This window comes from Nelusetta ayraudi, unplaced genomic scaffold (assembly GCF_046127955.1).
Source record: "Nelusetta ayraudi isolate G7.1 ecotype Tasmania unplaced genomic scaffold, CSIRO-AGI_Nayr_v1 ptg000019l, whole genome shotgun sequence".
NCBI lineage: Eukaryota > Metazoa > Chordata > Actinopteri > Tetraodontiformes > Monacanthidae > Nelusetta > Nelusetta ayraudi.
Genome location: NW_027466069.1, coordinates 9,837,359 through 9,856,985, shown reverse-complemented (window position 1 = coordinate 9,856,985; position 19,627 = coordinate 9,837,359). Strand labels below are relative to the sequence as shown.

At 47.9% G+C, this 19,627-nt stretch overlaps 1 protein-coding gene across 1 annotated transcript in view; it reads left to right on the top strand.

The window, feature by feature from the left end:
* Positions 1-19,627, top strand: part of LOC142888629 (metabotropic glutamate receptor 7-like) — a 77,901-nt gene that overhangs the window by 39,140 nt on the left and 19,134 nt on the right. Inside the window, exons 5-7 of the mRNA XM_076027116.1 lie at positions 2,973-3,110; positions 5,191-5,391; positions 12,613-12,752. Of these exons, the coding sequence (XP_075883231.1) occupies positions 2,973-3,110; positions 5,191-5,391; positions 12,613-12,752 (479 nt within the window). The remainder of the gene's footprint in view (positions 1-2,972; positions 3,111-5,190; positions 5,392-12,612; positions 12,753-19,627) is intronic.

Below are 19,627 nucleotides of genomic sequence, written 5' to 3'. Positions count from 1 at the left end.
TCATTAGTCCTTCACTCGCTTTATCAAAGACTAAAAAGTCTTCCGCACATTCCGTGACGGCAACTTCCTCACAGCCTCATATCTCATTTTTTGACAAGGGCAAAGCTTGATGGAAAAAATGCTGCAAGGTGTCAGATTTAAAAGTCACTGCAGCATTTCCAATTTCTCAGACGGTTCTACCTTTTCTTTTTTGCGCTCGCAGCAACAACCACCACTTGCGCTCCCCTAATAGATATTTATAAAACGGCAGAGCATAAAGGATTGTGTTCACGTACGGGCTAATCTGCGAATCTGCACTGATTTGACTGCGGTTTAATCAAAACTGCACCTTTTGTTCAGAAGCCCTATTATTTGGAAGCGTCATGTCTCTATGACTACGCAGAGAGAGTGTTGTGATTCTTTTTTGGAGTCATGTTGAGTCATCTTTTGAGTTGACAGACTTGTGAGGGTAAAGCTGCTTGTTCATTAACATTTTGCGATTAAAAAACAAAACAAAAAAAAACCCACACACACTGGCTTCGAAAATTCTAAGCATCACTCAGGTTGAGACAATTTTTTTTTCTCGCCAAAAAAAAATTCAGTCAGTTTGCACTGAGTCACCGGGGCTGCATCACAGTGCAACAACAGAAAATGACTACAAAACGGGGGAACGTGGGGGGAATTTCTGTTGGTAAGGCATTTCAGAGCAGCCAAACATACGCAGACACACCAGCCAGACTCGTCATCTTCTCATTAATGCCCACGAAACTGTTCAGACTGCGGCGTATGTGGTGATTTTACATATGAGACATTTCATTTTTACACAATTTGCATTGAAAGTTTGAAATAAAAGAGAGTTCATAAAAACATTTTGCCGTGCGGAGGTGCAAAAAAGAACTTTCTGATTGATGTTTTCAGTTCTGTATTACGTCTGATCTGCTTTTTTTTTTTTAAGCACCGCTGACTCGTGGACTCGTTTAAACAAGCACATTTTGCTTTTGTGTGAACAAAGGGGAGAAAACAACAACTTTTGCCTCCGGGAACTCAAAAGATGCCGAGATAAAGAAAACAGCTGTGGAGCGTTTCGCGGCTGCGTGTTTCTTTATCTGTCGTTCTAAGTGGCCACTTTCTCCTCTGGCTCAGTCCTCCTTCAACTGGTAATTTCCTTTCTGCGCTCTCACCCAATGACTCAGGATGGTCCTCAGAGAACCCGTGACCTTGCATGAATATTCTGCATTTAGCCCTTGGTCATATATGACCAGAAAGAGCGTCTTTGGATAAATGGGTTGCTATAGATAGATATCGAAATCAATGAATACTAATGCTGTCACCTTTTGCTTGTTACCACCTTTAATGTGGTCCTACCAGTAATAAAAAAAAAAAAAAAAAAAAAAGAAAGAAAGAAATCGAGCTATGGCCTATTGTCTATAAAGAACTCACCACCTCTGCTCCCTCATGTATCATTGATAAAAGGGAGGAGAGAGAGTAAGGGCTCTAATTTCATTTTAGTACACGTTGTCCATTTTTTTTTCAGTCCTTTTGATCATTTAAACAGGTCCTATCATTACAGCCCTCAGGAATATCATTACCTGGTAAGTACTCAGGGGCGGGTTTCCATTTTTCTTTCATACTTTAAATAAATCCACCCCTACAGGCCAGGAGGCAAACAAGGAAATTGTGCTGCCACATCTGGCGGGAGTGACGTGTGCAAACACACCAGAGAAAATTGAATATCGCCCGCCGCCCAGTGTCCTAACAATCCTAATGGCCAGTCATCACCGCGGTCGCCGAATTTCAAAAAGTCTCCGGCTTTAATTAGCCGGGCAGGACGGGGGGGGGGGGGGGGCGCCGGGCTGCGGGGGGTGGATGGCCAGAATGTTATTATTCCGCCGAGAATCGTTGACGGCCTTTTTGAAAAGAAAATCAACTCAATCATTCAGCCCTGATTAGCCATTATCACCTCTACCCACGACTCAGCTGACAGAGGAGGATAACAGAGTCCGGACACAGGCGGGCGGGTGGGCAGGCAGACAGACAGAGGGACAGACAGACAGACAGAGGCCGCTGGATGTGAAAATCGTCACGATCCTGCAAACAGAAAACTTCAGTGAGGGAAGGGAAGCCATAAATCTGGCTGTGAAGTTGGCTTTCCTCACGCCGCGGTGGGCTGAGCTGAACAAACATGAATAACAAATCAGCATCAAGGCTCGATCTCTCTCTCTCTCTCTCTCTCTCTCTCTCCTCTCTCTCTCTCTCTCTCCCTCTCTCCTCTCTCTCTCTCTCTCCCTCTCTCCTCTCTCTCTCTCTCGCTCTCTCCTCTCCCTCTCTCCTCTCTCTCTCTCTCTCTCTCTCTCTCCTCTCTCTCTCTCTCTCTCTCCCTCTCTCCTCTCTCTCTCTCTCTCTCTCTCTCTCCCTCTCTCCTCTCTCTCTCTCTCTCTCGCTCTCTCCTCTCTCTCTCTCTCTCTCTCTCTCTCTCTCTCTCTCTCGCTCTCTCTCTCTCTCTCCCTCTCTCTCTCTCTCTCGCCACAGCCCTCCCCCTGCTAATACTGCACCTAAACTCTGCTGAAATTACCGATGAAACTAATCGCGCCTTCACTCCGTCTGGGCTGTAACGAGCTTTATGAAGTGGGGCGAAAAACGGGGGGGACAGAAAACCTGTTTGGCACCTGCGGGGACCTCCAGCCTCCAGGCTGAGGCACCACTTACAATCCAGCTATTATTTATCACGCATCCTGTTTTTTAATTAATGCAATTTCCGAGATGAAAGGGGCGATTAAAGTTCCATGCGGCGTTGGGGGAAGAGCGACCGCTACGGTCAAAGTTTGATGAAGCGGCGCCCGGCGCCGTGCTTCCCCGGCACATGGCGAGCGGCGCCGCTATCACCGCCGCCACGCTGCTTCATTTCCTCCAGGTTGATAATTGGTGCGCAATCTAAGCCTCTCGTCTCATCCTCTTTTTCTCCCGTCCTCTTCTTCCTTCGCTTCCATTACCAGGGTTTGACGAATACTTCACCGGGCTCACGCTGGAAAACAACCGCAGAAACGTGTGGTTCGCGGAGTTCTGGGAGGAGAACTTTGACTGCAGGCTGCTGAGCTCCTCCAAGAGGGAGGACACCAGTCGGAAATGCACAGGTACCCAGACACCACCTGCACCAAACACGCCGGGGATGCAAGTCTGCCGCGCCCGGAGAAGAAAGGCTGCGTGTTCTGCGCTCACAGCCTGTCGGGTTCAGTTGAACTTGACCTTTTATGCACATTACGAGGCGCAGAAAGACTGTTGGGGGGGGGGGTTTAATTTCCTCTCGGCGGCGCAGCGAGACAATCTTACACCAGGTGTTTCCACCCGGTGGGCGCAGGCCGGCGCTGGGTTTATTATTAGAATAAAAAATGAAACATGCGCCGCCGTCATGGCGCGGTCGCAGACTCTCCGCTTCCTGTGGCTAATGTTCTGTAACTCTCAAATCCCCATTCCATCCTTCCCAGCCTTTTAACCCAGTCACCTTGCCGGCGCAACACAGTCATGAGGTATGGCTGCAAGTGCACCGCCAGAGTACATTACACCGGAAACACGACATAAAGCCACGACCGGGGCGAGAGCGGCTCATGCACTCATTCCTTATTCACACTTTCCCGTGCTGGCATTAATAACAGTATTGTTGCGAACAGTGATGCATGCTTTTATTACCCGAACTCCGCCTGTCAGCGGTGTGACGGGCATCGCGCCGCATGCATTATCAACGAGGATGATGCCTCCGATGTGGGAAGTATTAATCTGGGCGGCTGACGGTAATGGCAGTGTGACAAAAAATTGCTGCTTGCAGAAGGATTTCATTTCCTTATAATCTCCTGTTTGCCATCTTTTACCACACGTCAAAGACAGAAGATACTCATCCAGTGGGTGAGCGCCACAAGCCCCTCCCCCGCCCGCCTACCCTCCCTGTTAAGTGGCAGTAAACGTCTTTCATCTTGCCTTCCATTCTGCCGGGGAAAAAAAGAAGAAGGCTTTGCAGCTGTCGTCCTCTCCTTTTAGTTTACACCTCAAAACCCAGTCGATGTTCCTGAATATTAAATATGAATGGGAGGGTTTCTTTTTTTTTTCCCCCCTCTTCTATTTTTTGCACTCAACGGATGTCCGTCCACTTACAGCTATTGAAAGGAGAAAGGTTAGGTGTGGGCTGCGATGTATGTTAAGTCCTGAGAAATTGGCTGAAATGTCAGCGCAGATTGCGTCCGACCTCTTTCAGTTTATGCAAGTCTCCCACTGTCTTATGTGCCTCCTGTTAACATCTTGCGCTGCCGCCGAGCTCCCCGGGTGAGCGATGAGCAGCTCCGACCGAGGCGGAGGGCGGGGGAAGACAGAAAGGAAAGGAAAGGAAAGCGGAGGAAAAGGGAAAAAAAAAAAAAAAAAAAAAAACACCCTGCAAGATCCTGCCATTTCCCCAGATGAGGCGTCTTTTGTTTACCCGCGGCTCGAACGCTGAAATTATGATCATAATGATGATGATCACGACGGCGGCGATGGTGATTATTAAAAGCACTCGTCGCGTTTTTGCCGTAATTTTCAATTTCTTTTTTGCGAGTGCGCCACTCGTGCTCCCCGAGTGTGAAAGGAGGCTAATTCAATTTTCAGCCCAAACAAAAAGAGAGAGAGAGAAACAGTCATGATAATCCTGCGGAGGCCTTGCATTATGTATCCCGACGACGTGGCAGCGGCATGAGACCGGACCTTTTATGGCGGCCTATAGTGAAAGGGCAGGGCGGGAGGAGGAGCGGGACATAAAGAGTGGGAAGCGACTGCGGGGGAGGGTGGTGGCGGGGGGCGGGGGGGGTTACTAAAATTCACTGCAATCTTTATCGCTGCGCTCGTGAATCAAGTGCGATTCCCCTCTAAGTGCATTACTTCCGAACGCGGCGCTGCCATCTGAGCCGAGTCTGCTTGCGCTTGTATCCGTCTTAATAATCCCCGCGTGGGAATTCAACGCGCCTTCCTTCCTGTTTCGTCCTGCGCCACGTCGCCTCCAGGCGCCCACTCCCCCCCCCCCCCTCCCCCCGCGAAGTCAAAACCGCACCGATTGGCAGCAAACGCTAATTAGCGGAGCGGAATCACAGGCGGAGACGATGGGTGGCGCTGAGAGGCTGTCGTGTCTGTTGTAGTTATCGCTGTAGTTTGGCTGTTAATCCACCTCCTCTTCCCTCCCTCCCACCCCCGCAGGCCAGGAGCGCATCGGGATCGACTCCAAGTACGAGCAGGAGGGCAAGGTGCAGTTCGTCATCGACGCCGTCTACGCCATGGCGCACGCCCTGCACAACATGCACCGCGACCTGTGTCCCGATCACCCCGGCGTCTGTCTGCAGATGGAGTCGGTCGAGGGGAAGACGCTGCTCAAGTACATTCGCAACACCAGCTTCAACGGTGAGTGCTGCGACGAAAAGTAATGACCAAAAAAAAAAAAAAGAACAAACCCCAAAACGGGCCACCGTAGTCATAATCTATTGAGAAGAGACAGACTGTTGTAGGTATAATTGAACAAGCTGCGGGAAGATTTACGAACTTATGGATAAAGCGTCTGTAAACTCATTAGTTTAGACAGTAATTTCTTGCTGCGACCCAGATAAGAAGATCAGCACCACCCTGATGGTTGCACGCTAAATATAAAGCTGCAGTCAGCAACGGCGACTGTTGTCGGCTCAGCACAAAAAAAAAAAAATGCGAAATGGGGGAACCCTCAGCGTGGCTCTGCAATAAAGCTCCCTAATTAACACGTTATATCTCTGTTGTCTAATGTGCGTACAGAAAACAAAGCATGAAAGAGAACGGCGCAGCGCAGGACTGTATTTTTTTAATTTTTTTTTTTAAGCCTGGAGCATCTGCCAGACATCAAGCGGCGATGAAACTCTCCATTTATTTGTTTTTTTTTCCTTTTTTGCAATGCAAGTCTATTAATAACCTGGACGTGGCCGGACCAGATCTTCCTTCTAGTTCCGAGAGTTATTCGGAATGTATCCTCTGGAACAGATCGGAGATCCAGGTTTTGTTTTTTGTTTTTTTTGTCTCTGGCAGTCTGTGGTCGCGTTAATCCCACGGCTGAGTCTGTCTGATGACACCAGTGGCCCGATGGCATATCAACGCCGAAGGTGGTTTTCATTGCTTCCGAGGGCCCACTTAATAAAAGCTGGCAAAAACCTGCACATGATGTTTGCTTGCTCCCATCCAAACTGGGGGGAAATTAACAAAAATGTTTACATTTATTAGCACCTTTGTAGCTCTGCCAGCCCGCAGTATCCTATTTATGACTCTCAAGGCAAGGCAGAAACGTTTCCCACGTGGACCCGCTCGCTTCCCGCCCCTCCGTACACCCACACTGAGGCACCATATAAATACAAAGAGTGTTTATGCACAGATATGACCTTAATGATTAATGGTTCTGTATAGCCAAGTGCAGCGATACCCAAGAGGAAAATGGAGGGAAGGGAGCTTATCGGGGCGGAATATCGGCATTCGTGTCTGAGGCTGTGGTTAGAGAGCACATCTTGTGAATTATTATTTTCATATGTGTTTTAAGATTAATATAAGCGTCCTTCAGCACTAAAGGACAGTGGACCATATGACCATGACGTGGGATTCTGCTCACCCAAGGAACACGGTGAATGACGTTCAACCGACACGACGTGCGCAATCCGCAGCAGAAACAGGCGGACGCCTCGATAAAGTTTCAGCCGTGACAGTGGGGGCTGCAGCGAGCTGCCTTTAAAAAACCACAAAGGGGACTTTGAACTTGTGAATAATGACTGTTGCTAACGAGATTAGTTCAGATGCTGTAGTGGTGACAGCTTTAAAACTGGATATCGTTTGTTGCTCTGAGGGTGCGCAGAGAGCAGCGGCGAGGGCTTCCGCTCCGACTCTGACGTCTTCAACTCCGGAGTCGCACTCGTCCATGTCGACAACCTCCGAGACGGAGTGATTTTGTTTTTAAAGGCCCATTGTGCAGTTATTGGAATTAGAACGATAGTTTCAAACTTTTTTTTTTTTCCCATTTCTTCATGCTTGCAATAGATATGACGGCAACGCTGCCACTGAAGTGAGTGCACCAGCCTTGACTGTCTGGAGGATGACAGGCAGGCAACCAATTGGTTTCAGTTCCAAAACTATGCAGCTTCTTTTATGTAGGAGGCTGAAAGTACATGAGCAATGAGCAATGAGAAAAGCAGCTGATCCGAGCTGCCTTGGAAAATCATTCAAACAAGGACCAGTTTCTACTAAGTTGGCCCCCTCATGAGGTGCAACGTTGAATTGCTTATTTTTTTTTCTTTTTTTTTTTTTAACACAAATAGCTAATCGGCCAATTGCATGGCAGCAACTCAGTGCATTTAGGCCTGCAGAAGTGGCGAAGACGACTTGCCGAAAGTTCAAAGCGAGCCTCAGAATGGAGAAGAAAGAAGATTGAAGGGACTTTGAACGTTGTCGTTAGCGCCGCGTTCAAAGTCGCTGGGAGTTTCACAACATCACAACCATCTCCGGGGTTTACAGAAGATAAAGTCCCAAAAAGGCGAGATATCCAGTGAGCGGCATATGTGTGGAGGAAAATGCCTCGCCGACGTCAGGAGTCAGAAGTTTATCTGTCTGTTTTCTGTTTACTTGTCCTACACACCGAGCAAGACAAGCTCACATTTGTCTAAGAATACAGGTGCATGAAGGGAGACCCCTGGGTCTGCAGCAGAATGGGCAGACTGGTTGAAAGGCAACAGGAAGTCAAATACCCACTGGTTGCAACAAATAGAAATATCTTAGGTGACCAGTACTGGCAAGGTGAAGCTAAGAAATTGGTCGAATAGAAGCATTTGCACGTTCTCCAGTGATATTGAGGGGATGTTTTAACAGAAGTGGATCACAATTTCACATTGAAAGGAAGACACACAAAAAACGGCACCAGCGGCTTTTACTTTCGCCTGGCTTTGGGAAGAGTCAAGGCAAACAGCAGTGCTTAGCAATAATAGTTCAATAATAGTTCAGTTTTGCCTCCCCTATCCAAACACTCTCTGTAAACTCTTAGCCAGAAGGATCCGCGAGATAAGTTCAAAGCGTTAGCGAAACAAAAAATATATGCAAATACAAGGGTGAGAGTAATGTGTGTCCTCTAGCCAAAAATATCTCCTGATAAAAGCCACATGCACTCCTTAAACAGCAATCATTCACCTGCAGTGTCACCATGGCGGGCCCTACTATAATATTGAATAAAACAAATAAGCGGGTGAGGAAAATATGAAATGCTTACTGTTACAGACACAACATGTTAATTATGGGCCGACCATCACATCCATCTTCATTCTTTCCCTCAAAGCAAGGCAACAATTTTGTGGAACGGCATAATGTTCTGGGCTAAAATGGAATTTTATGGTTCTGCTACAACTTGAAGCTCTACATTATTCAGGCCGGCATGGAGAGTTACGTGGAAGATAGTTAACAATTAATGGAAATAGCTATTAATGAAACCAGCTCTGAGTGGAGGGAAAGCTAAGCTGAGTTTAAAAGGCCTCGGAAACTTTGACAGTCATCAGCAGAGGCTCTTCTCAAGTACATTTCAGCAAAAAATATTACACTGGAATCTCATCAAACAACATCAATAAAGCTTTTTTTTTATTTTATTTTATGTCTTGTTTTTATTTTATGTTTGATGGTTTAGTTTTGATAATTTGGTCACTAAATTGTGTGTCGTGGATAATTGGCAAACTCTAAACATCTTCTTTCTTTGGTCATTAAAAGTGTTTTGTATTCATAAATTGCAAACAGCAGGAAACAAAGACAAAGATCAGATCGTGCTTGTTATTGTTTTTTGTTTTCTTGTGCCTGCAAAGAGTTCCAGGTTATTTCAGGTCACGACAACCACACAGCCCTATTTAAAACACGAGATGCGGGCTGTGAATAAAGAGTCATATCTACATTTTCTCAACGACCACCATCAGCGTCTGGCCTGCGCTCGCTCCCTCCCACTGAAGATGTAAATCTTTGGAAACAGGTCACAAATAGTTTACTTCTTTGTTTTATTTTGTTTTCATTTTGTTGTTTTTTTTCAAAGGCGCACTCATTTTCCACAGCAGCGGGGGAACTGTTGTTTTTTCCGCGAACATTTCTCAGACAGGGGTAAATAGTGCCTTCGTCTCCGCACTATTTCCAGCGGCAGATTAAAAACGCGTCGGCTGTGAGTATTTTCTTAGCAGGGGCAGTTTTATGTGGGGTCGCTTCAAAATAAACAACGGCTCATAGCCACGGAGCGGCGTGCCACGCAGAGCACCGGTGCAGTTTTTGATGCGCTTTTAATGGTTTGATGATGATGATGATGATGATGATGATGACGATGATGATGATGCTGATGACAACGGCCATGATGACGATGTGTTTAGAGAGAATTTATGTTCATCGAACTGCGCAGATCGTCATAGCACTTCTTGGGGATTTCTTTGCCAAAAAGAGAGAAAAAGATACAAATATCGCAGAAATCAGCGCTCCAATCGGGTGAATCCGTATCGGGTTTTTTTTTTTTATTTCTTTTTTTGCCTCCATCCAAATTTTGCCTATCTTGATCAGTTTTACTCGGACAAATAAACGCAACAGCATAAGGTCTGCGTCTCTCTGAGGAGCGTCTTTTCATTGATGAAAATCCTCGCTGGCCTTGATTTCTTTTTGCAGCAGTTCAGGGTGAGAGGTTTATGGTGCAGCTAAAATAAAAATATGAAAAATATAAATATACGCAATCGGCCGAGCCGCGGCAAGTGTTCACGGAGACTTCGTCTAAGTGCAGATTCATGCACGATATTGAACATCTGCAGCTCAATCTCGCTCACCCGCTGGGCCCCGGCCGTATTTTTTCCCACCCTGCACTTTATGGCTTTTTTCTTTTCTTTTTTTTTTTTTTTTTTTACATCACCTAAGAATGAAGAGGTTGATTTCACCTGAGCTAAACAATAAGATCTCCACTCCCCCCAGTGCATGCGCGCTTGCCTCTCGACGAATTGCTATTACTGGCGGAGCAGCGGCGGTCGTTGCGGCGGCTCAGCCGTATCTCACCGGCCCTTATTGCGTTTAGACCCCGAGCCGCGTGCATGCGCCGGCGCTAATGTATGTTTGAGAGCGAGGGAGTATAAGCCCTCTCTGTTGATCTCCCCACTGCGCCAGAGTCACCGAGCTGGAGAGTGAGAGGCAGGGGAAAGAAAGGAAGGCAGAGGGAGAAGAAGAAGAAGAAGAAGGAAAAGAAAAAAGTGGGCCGGAGGTTTTCGGGAGGGGATAATGATGGGAGAAAAAGACGGCGGTGGATCCCGGCGTCCACCCACACGGCTCGTCAAGGCGCAGCGGCGGTGCACTTTTGTCGTGTCTTAGTTGAGAGCCGCATGCGGATGCATGAATCTTTTATCACAGACATCGTTCGCACGCGGGCGTCGACACGGGCTGTTTTGTTCCCGCGGGGCGAAGGGAGAGGGAAAAAAAAAAAAGGAGCGTAATAATAATAATAATAATAATAATATCTCCTCGGATTGAAGACCACAAAGGAGTTCCCGACGCGAGGCCTGCTATCGGCGGCGCGGCGGCGAAAACTCCACTTAATTACGCGACTGGCGTGCGACTGGCGTGCGACTGAAGGGGCCGTCGAGTGCGCAATCAGTCATGTCGCCCCGGCGCCGCGTGACTCACGCCGCGTTTGTTTACTTGTGCGTGAGTCCGCCGAGGCGGCGAGTGCACGGGCGGCAGCCCCGTCACGACTCCTCGCTCACAGGAGTCGGCGCGTTGTCAACATCTCTGCGTCAACAGGTCTCGCGTCTGCTCGGCGGGAGCCGAAGTCACAGCGGCTGACTCCCCGCCAAGACCTGGCTTCGGGTTTGGTTTTGTTTGTTGTTTTGTTTTGTTTCTTGCCCCCCGGACCGAAACGACTCGTGGGCTCGACTGCGGCGAGACGCACGTGTTCGTTTGGTTCGGCCGTCGAACACAACAGGCCTGACCGGTCAAGCGGCGCCAGCTGCTGCTGCTGCTGCTGCTGCTGCTGCTGCTGCTGCTGATGATGATGATGATGACGACGACGATGATGATGATGAAGGCAGGCGGCAGCGTTTTGCATAACGGGGGCTTTTTTTGTCGCCCAGCGTGAACGTTGCAAGCGACGTTTGTGCCTCGCCACGGTGCCGCGGAGTCAAAAACGGGAAATTGAGCAGCTTTTCCAGCGGTGCGTTATTGTTGCGGAAAAAAAGGTTGGCTAATCGTTTTATTAAAATGCAGGGGGGGAGGGGGGGGAGGGCTTTTTTTATGCTCTCGCTCTTTGTTCGTGTTTAACAGCAGGGATTTGTTGGGTTTTTTTTGCGGCCTCGAACTTTTGCTGAACGATAAATGACAAATGTCCTTGGAATTGAAAAAAAAAAAAAACCTGCAGGGAGATAAAATAAAAAAAAAAAACTCTCTCTCCCTGTGCTGCAGAGGAGTCAAAGGCTGCGGTGGCCTTCCATAGCAGGAGCCGCCACCAGCCCTGTTCCACATACAGAAGCTCCCGCTATGCTTTTTTTTTTTTTTTTTTTAGTTTTTTTGGACATATGCTTCTTTGTCTACACTTTTTATAGCCCGGGCTATTAAAGAGCTAAATTAACATGCCAAGTGTTCCCATTTCAAAAGAAGTGGTGCCTCCGTCCGCTGCAAGGTGAGCGGCCCGGGCAGCCACCTCCTGCGACAGCATTGTGCGACGGTGAAAAGTGACATCAGAGAGGGACACCGCGTGAAATCCGGCCCGTTCAAAGCCGTCCGACCTGAATGGCCGCGAGGGTAGAGCCCGGCTTGACTGACGTCTGAATTAAATCTCTGCCGCTGCCACGGCCGTCTGCATAACTGAGCGTACATTAAAAAATAAAAAAAAACATACGCCAGACGCAGGAGACGAGCTCGGGGGACTTTTCTTTTCTTCTTTTGACGGACGTGCGTTCCAGGTGCCCGCCGTCCTTCTCTGAGCTAATTAGCGGCCCGGTCGGGGGGTCGGGGGAGGTGGCGGCGGGGGTGGGGGCTCCCCGTGAAGTTGGCCGCTGCCCACCGAGAGCAGATGGAGACCTTCTGACGCAGCCGCCCGACCTGCGTTGCCTCCTGCGCTGCTGTTCTGCTTACACCCCCCCCCCCCAAGCGAGTCGCCGATTGCGGTCGGCTGAGGGTGAATCCTTTTTCGCCTTGAGAGCGCGGCCGCACGTGCGCGCGTGTCGCGCATGCCAAAGTGCGTTCCTCCCACCCGCCCACGCGGCTGCAGCCATGCATAGGAAACCGGCAGGCGGAGGAAGCGCGATGTCGGTCAGCGGGGGGGGGGGCGCAGAGGAGAGAGGGGGCAGAGTCTCCTCCCCTCCCCCGTCAGGGTTCAGCGATGTAGGGTCGCTGCGTCGGCGAGGTTTTTAGCAGGGAGTCCAGAATGAACACCGCGCGTCGCCGCACATAAAGGGGGAAAAACGATGAAAACACAAAAGAAGGGGTGAGAAGTTCACGCTCAGCCCCGCTGTTCGGAGATGTTCCCGCACCTGAGTCGTACCCGCCTGCGTCCCGCCGCCCTTCACCTGCTTTCTCCCCTCCCTCACCCTTTCCCCCCCACTCTCTCCCTCCCATCAACCCCCCTCCCCCCCGCAGGCAGCGCCGGCACCTCCGTCGTGTTCAACAAGAACGGCGACGCACCAGGACGCTACGACCTGTTCCAGTTCCAGCTGACCAACTCCTCCGCCCCAGAGTACAAACCGGTGGGACAGTGGGTGGAGACTCTGCAGCTCAAGGTACGGAAAATAAATAAGTAAATGAATACATAAATGAAAAGGGGCCTTGCAGAAGATGCTTTGCAAAAAAAAAAAAAAAAAAAATTATTAGCATTAGTGCTGTGCTCTTCTAAAAACTAAAACCTCTTCCGCGACAGACTGGGTGTTGGGTGGGGGGTGGGGGGGTTATTTGCATTTTAAAAATGTCAAAAGCTGACTGCGGGTACTTTCACTATAATTGGTTTATGTTGTATTTTTTTTTAAGTGCATTTCTGCAGGAAGCGCTAATGTTTTTATGGAAAACCTTCACACGCAGCCATTTGATGTGTTTGCCGCTGATGTATAAGTCCGTCAAATGTGTTTATAAGTATATGACAGTTTTAATCATTTTAATAATACATAAGAGCAAACCATCAGAGCAGCTCCGTGGTGAAGACGGGGAAACATTCTTATTTAGGTCCGCTGTGTTCAGTTACAAATCTGGTTTTTGTTATTGTTGTTCTGTTTGGTTTGTTGTTTTTTTACACAGAAAAGGCTTTTAAAGAGGCACTAAAAACTTCTGCAGGCACTTGTGGGAGGGTTGGGGAAAATAAAACGGGCATCGAGAGAAGGAAAACGACAACAAAGGCGCTGCAACCGTGGAGGTCGATGAGCTAATGGTGAAGGAGAGCCAATGGAGGGACACATTTTTAAAGGACCTGTCAGATGTGTGTGTGCGTTCGCCACCGAAATCTTCAAAAGGATTTCCATCTGGTTTCTGACTGCGATGCTAAACGCACACTCCCCACTTCACTGCAGGGTTACCCACACATGATGAACATCCGAATGTGTAATCACATTAAAGGTACTCAGTGTGCTCAGTGAATATTTTAAATGCTTGGGGTATTAAAGCCATTTTTTTCTTTGTTTAATATAGAAAATGTAGAAAACCGTCACTAATTTTGGATTTTTATCCTTTTTTCGGGCAAAGGAAGACGGCACCGAGCAATTGAAGGCATTTTTATTTTATGCAAGCCTTAAACATAAAATACAGTCTAATTTCAGCGGAAGGTGCGCTGCTGGAGACGACTGCCGGCGAGCTGCTCTACGTAAGCGCGGGTTGCCGGTTTGTTGCTGCCGCAATAGATCTCACTGTCACCAGACCAGAATGAGTTTGGGTGATTCATGTGGACAATAAAGGAAGTGATTTTATTTGCAGGGCAACACATGATTTGGAATTGCCGCCACAAAATGGAAAAAAAAAACAAAAAAAAAAAAAACAGTGTTGGGTTGTCGGAGCATTTCTGTGTGCGACACAGAGAGAAGCGTGCGGGGGAGGGGGGGGGGGGGATAACGTGGCATTTACATTCAGATGAGTGAACATTTGCATAACATCCGCCCAGATCTCAGAAATTAAACCCAACCCAGAGGATTGGATAAGACGAGTGGCGCCCGGCATCCCGGCGGAGACTTGTGCCTCAATCCGTTCCAAGTGTGATTACGAGCCGAACGCAGCCGCGCTCCAATTATATGGCGATACGATGGCTGTTTGTTCAGGAACACATAAAGAGCTGTTTAATTCAAAGGTTAACCGCGGAACGAACGTTTCCGGCGCACTTTGCCAGCCGCCGACGGGGAAACACAATGATCTGCCGTTCCACGTGGCAGGGGCTCAAATTAACTGTAAAATGAACTGACCTGAGGAAAAAAAGAAAAAAAAAATCTAATGAAAACTATGGCTGTAATAGGTGCAAGAGACAAAAAAAAAAACAAAAAAAAAAACATCTTGATTCTGGTCGCCATGGCAACAGGGCTATTGGTCTCATTACGGTTTCCACACTGTTTGTAATCGGGAGGGTTGGGTTTTTTTTTTTTTTTCTCGGAGCACCATTCTTTGTCCAAATAACAAATGGCACCTTCATGCCCCCCAGATAAATGGCAGATGATAATATATCCCGACAGCACAGAAACAACACATTTGTCAAGCAGGTACACACAGCAGAAACACACTGTAGCCTTGTGTGTGTTTAGGTGTAGGTGCCTGCGTGTGTGTGTGTGTGTGTGTGTGTGTGTGTGTGTGTGTGTTTGTGTGTGTGTAGTAGTAGCGGTGCTAAGGTGCAGCTGTGCAATTACAGCGGGTGTTTCCACACAAGGAAGGAGTGACGCTGTTTGCGCCTTCGGCTGAACTCTTGATGTGTGATGACATTCGTGCCTGCAGGAATTTTTCCCGCCTTCCCGGCCGCTGACGTCGGCGGCCGGGGACAAAATGTTAAACGCGTCGCTCGGAAGACGGTGAAAACACGGCCGTGTCTCTGGGTGAGTTTTGGCTAAGCTGTGGGAGGTTTCAGCGAAGCGGCTGCGCACCTTTGTGACATCACAAAGGGCTGATTTCTAGGGGGGAAACCAACAAGTAATTGATGGACTTTTACTCTCATTTCTGGGGGTAATCTAACAATCAAACACTTATCCTGTAGGTGGGTGGGGGGGTATTCTGGAGGTATTCTGGAAATTGTCCCTCTGATACCTCACAGTGGGCCAATTTCTTCTGCCCAATTTCCACAACTCCATCTTGTAACACATTTTTGAAAAGCGAAGCAAGCCAAAAAAAAAAAAAGAAACCATGGGTTCAGTCAAGTTTACATTATATGGGACCCTATGGGAATAAGAGGAGATATTTTTAGACCGTTCCAGTGAGGATTCGCAGATACCCTGATCACATTTCATTGGCACGGCGTCTCCGCTTTGCACGAACTGAAGGGGAAAATCGAAGGGGAAATTGCGAGCGAGTTTTAAATTAAATCAGAAGCCGAACGCCGAGACTCTAATCTCAGTGGCTCACCTTGAAACTGTGCTGACCGTATAGATCTCGCGGGTTCACGGGGGTTGAAAATAGCAGCGAGGCTCGCAGCGTCGCAGAATTTACAGCGTCTCCGCAGAAACATCCCCGTGTGAAGTATTGTTGTCGGCCAGTTTATTGCGCCCGCTTACATTTCAGCAGCAGGTGTTTGTCATCGCGCCACGTGATGAATCTGCGTGTATGAAGTATGTCACAACATGCAGTACCTGTCCGTGCTGTGACATACTACGACCTCGATTGAGGGTTGGAGGATGGGGCGGGTGGGCGGGGGGGTGGAGCTAACCGGCAGCGAGCCGATCGATGTGGGGAATTTCCGTGTGCGCGTGTGTGTGTCATGTTTGCTCAGACAGATGAGCGGAGGAGATTTGATGTCTCGGATGAGGACAATAATCTCTCGGGTCCGTGCGTGGAATATCAAGCGGCTGGCCAAAAAAAAATGTTAAAAGAAAAGAGGGGAGGGGGGGGGGAATTTGGTTAGCTTGAAATCTCACCTCGCTTCTCCTCCAAAGCTCGGCAATTAGCCGCGTCTCGTTTTTGTTTAATCCAAGACACAGGCACACGGAAAACCGCGGCACAAGAATGAGGAGAGGTGATTTTTTTTTTTTTTTGCGAGGGATTTGGGCGTCGCAGCCTGGCAGTCACTGTGACATTACCTGGCAACCGGTGGTCGATTTCTGCGCGGATTAACAAAGGAGATGTGGCGTGCTAATTAGGAGCGCTGGCAGGGGGGCTTTTGTCACTTTTGGCTGGCTGTTCCTTCCTGCCTGCGACGCTGATGCCGTTAGACGCCCTGAAAAACTTTAAGAAAGAACACACGCACGCAATTTAAGTCCGTCCGACGGCTGCCAATTAAAAGGCACAATATGCCAGCAGTCGGTCCTGATAGTTTGTTTTATGCACTGGCTGGAACAGATGTACAGGGAAACTTTTGGGACCTATTCTTGCATATAAATACAGATAGATGGATTGGTTTTGAAAGGCAAAAGCTGCGTTTCCATCACCCCTTGAATTGCGCTGAACCAAAATATTGCGACGTCGGAAATGGAAACTTCTAAACTTTGAAAAACCTCTCAAATTTCGCGAAAAGGCTTTGAAGCTCCCGTGAGGCGGTTTTTCAGACGTATCGATACAGAGGTACATCGATATAGATTTGACGAGAATCGCGGTTTATGCACTTCACACCGTCACGCCATTCAATGGAGACGCCTGCAAATTGCAACTGTACTTTACTGTGCAACATTTTCCAAATATCGCTTTTCTTTGAGTAAAACTGCAATGAAAACGCAGCTGATGAAGGTCTGTTGTATTTAGTACTGCGAGCACACCCACAGGGCATGAGAATGATTTATTACAACACTGTTTTATGAAACGTGTTCATAATCTCATATGACAACAAATCCGGTGGCAGGCTTTAAAAAGGACCATCAGTGGTGGACTGAACATGTAATCAGCTCAACATTATTAATGTTTTATGACTCCATGGGAAATTAACAGCTGTGCGTCAGGGAGCAAATCCTGGTCAATTATTGAGTTGTGTTTATGTCATTATAAATCAACATAAGAGTGGAGCGGCTGGAACTGTACCAGCAAAACAAAAGTATGACCCCGTATCTTTGTAATATATTATTAACTATTTTAAACAATGAAACTAAAAAAGTAGGTTTCAACGGAAGACGACACTGCCAGACGGAATGGACTGGAAGAAAATGAAAAAAGAAAAAAAAAAAAAAAAAAAAATCAAGCCCTACTGTGGAACAACAGAATGTAATTATGACAGCGAGTCACACAGCGCGTACTGCAACTTTAAACATAAATCCAATCCAAACCTATGTGACTCATTCGCTCCCCAGATGGATAAAAAAGAATGTTTTTTTTTTTTTGTTCCTGCTTCCCTTCATGTTTGCCTAAAAAGAACGCACGCAGCAGTGAAAACACGCTCGAGCTGTGGTTGTATAACAGGCGCCGTTGCCGCATCAAAACAGGCAGCAGACGAGAAAAAAAAAAAAAAATGTTCAAACTTTGGAGAGCATTGCTATTCATCGCTGCTATCAGCAGTATTCTCCGCCGCCCTCGCCGCCCTTCTCTCGACCTCCAAAATGGCATCAGGTCTGCTGTCCACCGCCGGCCTCATTCCTTTGTGTCGCCAAATAATCAGCGCCGCTCAGAATGACACAGCGCGGCGCTGCGAGGCGCGTCCAGGTCGTGACTAATGCTTTCGCAGCTGGAACGACTGGAGGTGGAAGCAACTTTTATTTCCAGGAATTTACTCACCTGGGTAATAGAATTGCGGCCAATCTGCGTGTTTTTTTTTTTTGTCCAGCCAAAATGCGCTGAAATCCGGCTGATGACGCATCAGGGACCGTGGTGGTCATTACTCTTCTTGCAATCCTGCTGAAGTTTATTTCAACTTTTCCACAAATTTGCTCTCGGCTTGCGCTCGGCATTTAGTTCCGCCAGCTTGCCGGCTGCTCTCCCCGTCGTCTCGACCGACTCAAAGTCCCGCTGAATTTTTCTTGAATATTTTTGCTCCGTTTTCCAAACAATCAAACACGGACAAGTGAAGCTTCTAGAAATGAGATAAACAAGCTCGCGGAGACCCACTAGCGTAACCACGGTGCGTTCCAGTGTGTTCCACCAATCAGAATTCCAGGGGATGAGAGAAGCTCCCCGCAACGAGGTCCTTTTTTCAGGGAAAGTAGGAACGTTTTTTTGCAGGTAATTGCTGTGAAAATCTGTCAGGGTTTTTGTTTCTCGTTACGTTTTTTTTTTTTAAATCCCGGATAAATCATGAAAATTCCTGCATTGAAATTCATTCGGGCATATGTTCAGGCGCAGCAATCGCAGCCCGAGATCCGACATCGCCTGGTGGATTCCATTCAAACCCCAAACTAGTTCAGCTTTCACTGACATGAACCGAAACTTCACCATTTTTCCACTCGGCCTCCAACATCTGGGAAGTGCGTAGCGTCCGACCTTGCTGCGGCACCAAGTTAACCTGTGACTCACGCTGCCGCTGTTGTTGTTGTCGTCACGGTGCGGCCACACAGACACAAAAGGGCAACGGGGAGGCACGAGGCAGTGATGTAAGAGCCGTCCCCTCTCCCCCGTTTTAACAATGACTGTTTCCTTCCTCCACTCCGGGAGATCCAAACGCAGCCGCCGTTAAACAACCGGTGTCTCTGGGCGCCTTGCGACGCTGTCACGTCCTCCCCAGTTTTATTAGACAATTAAATCAGATTCAATAAGCGCTCTCTCTCCCTCTCTCTTTCTTCCGTTGTTGGAATTCCCGATGATTTATTCCGCACACTTGGCCCACAAGTTGACTGTTGTGAAGCTGCCTGAAACTGCCCGGACTATCATTAATCATCTGCTGTTTTTCAAAGCCATGGATCAGTACACTTTCATAATACATCACAGAAAAACAGAAAAACAAAAAAAAAACAGCTCAGCATATCGTCATGGGTTTTAAAGGCCTGGGAAAAAAAATATGGAAGAGCTTTAAAATATTCTAGTTCATCACGGGCGTTCGTTGGGGCTTACTTTTCGTGTTGACGCCATACATACTGAGCCTTAAAGCTGTGCAAAACACCTGAGGGTTTTTTTTTTTTTTTTGCAGCTCTGATACTTCATCAGTGGCGCTACTCGCTGAACTTTTCATCCCCGATCCCGAAGATCATAAATAGAAATTGCTCGGCAAAGTTAAAACGAACCTCCTCGCAAACCCAAAACCCCAATTTTCCTCCCCTGGCATGGCGTATTTCATACCTCACTGGCTCCTGTATTAAAACATAATGTCTTTTGCATTTCATATCTCTTTATTTTTATTTCGCAGAACAAAAGGTGTTCTCTGTTGCCATGGCGATTTCAATTACTTTCGAGTATTAGAGCGAGGCAATCCTACAAAAGAAATTGGCGAGAAAGATGTTGTCGTGCATTAGCTAAATCGTTTGGCGGTCTTTTCTCGCCCCCCCCCCCCCCCCACCGACGGTGTTAAAACACGTCCAGCTGTTTCGCGGCGACGGCACCGCGCTCCGTCTCCGCGAAGGAAGAACGCACCTCC